This window comes from Notamacropus eugenii, chromosome 2 (genome assembly GCF_028372415.1).
Source record: "Notamacropus eugenii isolate mMacEug1 chromosome 2, mMacEug1.pri_v2, whole genome shotgun sequence".
NCBI classification, from domain to species: Eukaryota; Metazoa; Chordata; class Mammalia; order Diprotodontia; family Macropodidae; genus Notamacropus; species Notamacropus eugenii.
The window spans coordinates 154125494-154132057 of record NC_092873.1 but is presented as its reverse complement, the minus strand read 5'-3'; the positions used below and the strand labels follow the sequence as shown (position 1 = coordinate 154132057).

General features: G+C 41.4%; 1 protein-coding gene across 1 annotated transcript; it reads left to right on the top strand.

Annotated features, from left to right (window-relative positions):
* The first annotated feature begins 621 nt into the window (after positions 1-621).
* On the top strand, positions 622-4847 carry TENT5A (terminal nucleotidyltransferase 5A). Its single transcript, XM_072642676.1, has 3 exons — positions 622-1070; positions 1374-1933; positions 3047-4847. The coding sequence occupies exons 2-3, from the start codon at positions 1430-1432 to the stop codon at positions 3824-3826; spliced, it is 1284 nt and encodes a 427-aa protein (XP_072498777.1). The 5' UTR covers positions 622-1070; positions 1374-1429; the 3' UTR covers positions 3827-4847.
* The last annotated feature ends 1717 nt before the right edge of the window (positions 4848-6564 follow it).

Below are 6564 nucleotides of genomic sequence, written 5' to 3'. Positions count from 1 at the left end.
TTGCTGGAACTGAATCTCAGTTACCCCGAACTCTTCCCTTCTTCCATGCTAAAGTATCGTTGATCGGAAAAGTGTAGGAACTGTACTTACATTTAAATCAAGGTTATTAAGGGAGAAAAATAAAAAAGCAAAGCCCCACTTAGACTTTATGAATAACCCCTGCATTCATTCATACGCTTGTCTAAAATATTTTATTAAAGGAACCTTTTGGGATTTCCACTCGTTTAATTGAGCATAATTAATGAAGTGACTAGCAGCAATTCCTTGCAAAATAAATTCAATTTTTTTTCCCTAGGAAGTTTCAGTAGTTTAAACAGGTGATACAATTTCAGTAGCCTACTTAAGCTGTTTTTCATTCTTTATAAAAAAAAAAACACAACTATTTTCAATGCTGCTTCTTAGGGAAAAGAAAGAGGTGGCGTAGAAAAAAAAGAGAAAAAAAGGGTGGTGTTCTCTCTCAAAAGATGGTTCTAGTCTGGGTTGGGAGGGCAGAAGCAGATTTCTATGTAAATGAGGTGGGCGGGGGAGCCAGAACTGGGTCCGAAGGCCGAACTCTATGTAGATGAAGTGGGTGTGGCTAGAGTGCAGCGACTATGATCCCCGGAAGCTCGGAGAAATCCCATATAAAAAAGTACAGAAGACATTTCCCAAGCAGAACTGCTAAAGCTCTAGAGACGGAAGCTTAAGCGGAGGCGGTGGCGGGACAGCAGCCGCAGCAGCAGCAGCGTCAGGAAGCCAGTGGCAGCCCAGGATAGAGTAGCCCCGACGGCAGCTGCCCCAGTCTCCTCAAGGGAGAGAGCAGCACTTAAGAAAAGGAGGTGGAGGAAAAAAGAGTAAAGACCTCGCGCACGCAGAGACAGACCCGCACTCTCTGCCAGCCAGGGAGAGCAGGGCACAGAAAGTAACGAAAGAGGTTAATTGGCCAGGATTCAGGAAGAGAAGCCCCTTTGCCCGACTCTGCGCTTCAGCTACCCACGGCTCCTCTGCACTTTGTCCCAAGCTTTCTCTCCTTCGCTGTTGTGTTCATACACTCATAACTCTTCGGATCAGGAGGCTGCGACTCAGCCCAGGTGTGACAGAAGTGGGACGGGAACATGGGATCAGTTCCAGTTCATCCTTTTGCAGCTGAGACTATTCTGTTCATTTTGGGCTAAGCTGCGGGGGTTTCTGGTCTGTGTATGTGGGAGAGAGGGGAGAGGTCCAATTTTTAGACTGGGAGGGAAAGCGAAAATCTTCCTTAGATTTGTAGTGGAAAACCATCCAGCAACTCCTAGGTTGGGATCTTCAGGCTGTCACGGGGCTCTGACTCCTCGCCGCCAGCCACCCGCTTAATGGTTCTAACTTATCTTTTCTTTTGCTTTCTTATCTCCTAGGGCAAAACCTGGCATTCACCGGGCATTTCGCAACGGAGGGAAAACGGCTCTTTACCATGGCTGATGACGAAAGCGCCAAAAGCGTCCGCATCTGTACTGGCAGCGGCGGCGAGTGGTGCGGCTGCAGCTGCAGCAACAGCGGCTTTGGTGGGAATAACTGCTGTGTTGGCTGCTGTGAGAACCCCACCATGCATTGTAACGTGCTGAGCTGGGAGCAAGTGCAGCGGCTCGACGACATCTTGAGCGAGACGATCCCCATCCACGGCCGGGGCAACTTTCCCACCCTGGAGATGCAGCCCCGTCAGATCGTGAAGGTGGTGAGGAGCCGCCTGGAGGAGAAGCGCATTGGGGTCCGCGACGTGCGACTCAACGGCTCCGCCGCTAGCCACGTCCTGCACCAGGACAGTGGCCTGGGCTACAAGGACCTGGACCTCATCTTCTGCGCAGATCTCCAGGGGGAAGAGGAGTTTCAGACTGTCAAGGACGTGGTCCTGGACTGCCTATTGGATTTCTTGCCTGAAGGAGTGAATAAGGAGAAGATTACGCCTCTAACTCTTAAGGTAAAAGTCAGTCTTCCTAATGAATTGACTTGCAAAGGGAAGTCAGATTGGAATGGAAGTAAGTAGGACTTTCTTGATCTGGAAATGGAGCCGGAAAAGTTAGCTTTGACTAAAGGTGCTTTAGAGTGTTCCCTTTCCCCTCATTCCCTCGTCCTATTTCCCTTACCAGTCAGCAATGTAGTCGTGTCATAAAAAAAGTTATGTATTTCTCTAAGTCACTTCTTACCTTCCTTACTCCCTCTCCAGCTCTCTACACCCCCCCATCCCCCCCACTAGAGGCTCTGTAAAGTGCGTGCAACCTAGCGTCGCTTTGGAGAATAAATTTTGGAATCTACTAAGTTGGTAGCTCACGTAAATTTAAGCATTTGTAAAAATGTATCTAGTGCCCACGTAGTAGGCGCTTATTAAATATTTTGTTTCCTTTTTTCTTTCTATGCACACACACACCCTTTTTTATTTTTTATTTTATTTTATCTTAAAAAGCCTTGCATGCATTATCTAAGAAAGTTTCCATTGGAACGGATTTCAGGAACTAAAAAGTAGTGACGTTTTGAAAGTCGCTTATTTTAATATCTGTATTTATTTAACCATTTAAATTTCTTTGGTGAGTCCTGTTAGGACTCCCAAGCTTAGTGAGACTGCGTTGAAGAAGTAAGACTGAGACAATGAGTTGAGTGCTGTTGTATTGGAAAATATGAATCGGTTATGGGCTCTGGATTTTGGAAACCCGCATGCTTTAAGGCTTACAGAGTCAGCCTTTTTGGCAACATTTTTGCAATTGGTTAAAATTGTGTGGGCATGAGCAGTCAGCCTTCTCAGGAAATACCACCGACATTGTCCCGGAACCTGTTAGTACTGAACCCGATCTACTAGGAACATCAGACTTATATTTTTCTTCTTTTCTCTATCCCAGGCTGTAAAAGTCTCATTTACCTAGGAGATGAGTTTGTTGCGGGGGAGGGGAACCTCTGGAAGGGGAGTATTCAAACCTGTAGATAGCCTAGGGCGTTTGAGTAAAATGTGAAAGGAGCCAGCTGCATTCTAACTTGTGAAAAGAGGTTGATTTAAATTAGTAGTCGTGTTCATCTGCTTGCTTTGTCTTTCATGTTTTAGGAAGCTTACGTGCAGAAAATGGTAAAAGTATGCAATGACTCAGACCGCTGGAGTCTCATCTCTCTGTCAAACAACAGTGGCAAAAATGTGGAACTGAAATTTGTGGATTCCCTGCGGCGCCAGTTTGAGTTCAGTGTAGACTCTTTCCAAATCAAGTTAGACTCTCTCTTGCTTTTTTATGAATGCTCAGAGAATCCAATGACTGAAACTTTTCACCCCACTATAATCGGGGAGAGTGTCTATGGGGATTTCCAAGAAGCCTTTGATCACCTTTGCAACAAGGTCATTGCTACCAGAAATCCAGAAGAAATCAGAGGAGGAGGGCTTCTCAAATACTGTAACCTTTTGGTTAGGGGCTTTAGAGCTGCTTCTGAAGCTGAAATTAAGTCCCTCCAGAGGTATATGTGTTCCAGATTTTTCATCGACTTCTCAGACATTGGTGAACAGCAGAGAAAATTGGAATCCTACTTGCAGAACCACTTTGTGGGATTGGAAGACCGCAAGTATGACTATCTCATGACCCTTCACGGTGTGGTGAATGAAAGTACGGTGTGTTTGATGGGACACGAGAGAAGACAGACTTTGAATCTCATTACCATGCTGGCTATCCGTGTGCTGGCTGAGCAAAATATTATCCCCAATGTGGCCAATGTCACCTGTTACTACCAGCCAGCTCCATATGTAGCAGATGCCAACTTTAGCAATTACTATATTGCCCAGGTTCAGCCAGTGTTCACATGCCAGCAGCATACATACTCTACTTGGTTGCCCTGCAATTAAGGACCATTTCTAAAATGTCCAGAGGGAAAATGTTTTTCCTGAGAAGTTTAAAAAAAAGAGTGACCCTGTCTGTAGAATGGGGTGTGTTTTGTGCAATGGTGGTCTGCTCCAGTGTTCAAGCTTAACAAGCTTATGGGTCTTTTAATAGATATGGGAGCATGATCTAGAAATGAATCAAAAAAAAACAAAACAAAACAAAACAAACAAAAAAAAACAAAAAAGAAAAAAAAGAAAAAAAATTGGATTCTATCCTGGAGCACAAGAGGCCTGTCATTAAAAGCAACTAGCTTCTCCTGAAATAAAAAGGGAAGGAGTGCTTGATGACAATATGGGTTTTGCAGTACCTGCTCCCATAGCTTTGGCATAGACAAAGTTGGAAAGCTTTTTCTAGAATGGTATTTGAAAATGGGAGAATGTGAAAAAAATAATTTTATCCAATTTACTACTATATATTTTGGAGTTTAATGAAAAAGTTGTAGAGGCATAATGCAGAGAAAAGCTGATCTCAAATATATTGGAATGGCTATCTCTGGAGCTTGCAAACAGATGCCGTCTGTGGAATGATCCCATAGAATGTACTGCTTGCTTGAATAGAATGCTCTAACTGAACAAGCTTGCTCCAAATGAATAGTAGTAGATTGGCGTAGTTATCATGGAAAAACAGCAGATCTTACAATGACATATTGCATTATTTCCAGCTGAGTGCATAGTTCACGTTTTTAAAATGTGAAAATGCAAACAGAAACAGCTGTAGCAAAGAAAGTATGCTCAAGGACCAAAGATTTCACAGACAAAATACCCAAGTAGAGAAAGGGTAGTATAATATTTTAAAAAATATTATATTTGTATACACCAATATGAATCAAAGTGCCTGTTGCCTTCAGAAAATTTGAAGTAAAACAACAACACAATTTTGTGGTTTAACCATGTATTTTGTTTTATCAGGGACACAAGAAGAAACATAACCCAACATAAGCTTGTGAATAAATGGCGGAGGAAATGCCCTATTTTTCTTGGCAAATACTTGTATAAAGTTAATATTATTGTCAGTGTGATGTTATAGTTGCCGTGTGTATGTGTGTATATTATGTGTGTGTGTGTGTATATATGTGTATGTTATATATGTATATATACACACAATACATTGAATATGGTCTAGGACAATGTAGCAATTAGGGAGTGTTTAAATAAAGTACTGTGTGTTTTCCAGTTTCCAGCAGGATGTCATGAGACGTGGGCACATTGCAGTGATGAATTTATAACGTATCTAAATTTCTGAAGTAAATAACCCATTTGGAAAAAAGGTAAACAATATGAGAGCAAGAACAGGGAAGACATGATTTAGTGAGTTATCTCTGAGCCATAGTCTGCCACAAGTAGAATATCTGATTAATGGTTCCCTCTTAATGTTGTGTATTATATTGTCATTTTGACAGTTCCCAACCCACAATTTCTTGACTGCATACCTCTGCAATGTATAAATCAGTGAAACATGGATCAAAGATAGACTATTTAATCCCTGACTGCTTAAAGGAGATTGTCTTAGTTGGTGATTGGAACATTACTTGTTAATAGTTAAATTAATATTTTTACAGAATGCACTCTGCATTCCAGGACCACTAGAATTTAGCAAATGTGAAATGACCCTTTGAAGAGTGTTGCACAATGGCTTAAATTTATATATGAAATATATAGATATATATAATATAAAATTTATACATTCATGCAAACATGAAACATCTCTAATCTGGGTGTCACACTGCATTTAAATGTTCAGTACTGTACTTTAAATCACTTTGCATTAAAACAATTCACTTTCATTTCCTCTTTCCCAAGAAATCAATTAGTTCTACATTTGTGAAAAGGTCATGCATTATGATTTCAACTTAAATGACACTTCCACCCCTCCTCCTTGAATTCCGCCAAATTCTGGTCTCTTCAATGAAATAACTGAAAACAAAAATACATAATACATAAAAACTTTTTTTAAAAAATGACCAGCAAGAAACAAAACAAGCTCAGATCCTAGAGAAAGACTACTTACTATGGCATTTCATTTTAAGAGCTGACTAGAGCAGCAGTTTTAGCATTAAGAAAAATTAAAGGGGATCAAGGAAGAACCCGCCATCCTGTTGGCAGTGTATTTTAATGGTTTTGATTTGCTTTCTTGGAGTTATTAAGATATATAAGACTGAATACATCCATTTTTGCTGCCTTTGGTACTCCTTTCTTTGAAGTTGTAACAGGAACCCAGTTTGTTTACTATAGCGCCTTTCCTGTGATTTCTGCAGGAACCATAAAGCTATTGCACTGCCATTTACTGTGTTTACTAGGGATCCTCTCCTTACTTTGTCCCATCTTGGTTCCCATCTCCTCAGTCTCCCCTTCCCTTTCTGCCTGTAAAAGGATCTTCAAATTAGTAGTGAAGAGGCAAAGTTTGTTTCCCAGGGTTCATTCGCTCTTCACCTCCAGATCAAGCCCAAGACCCACTTGTCAGAAATCTGCTTATATTAACCCTTGGGAGGATTTTCTAGGATAAAATCCTGAGAAGGCAGGGGAAATAGGAGCAGCTGGTAATTTGGGACATCCTTTCGTAGCACAACTATTTACAGATGACTCATTCACTATTTTAAAAGTTTTTTGGGGGGGAGTTCTCGATCTGTGTGGCAACCACAAATATGCTGTTAATTTATGACATAGTCAATTTGTCTGGAAGAGCCTGATCTTACAGCATAGAT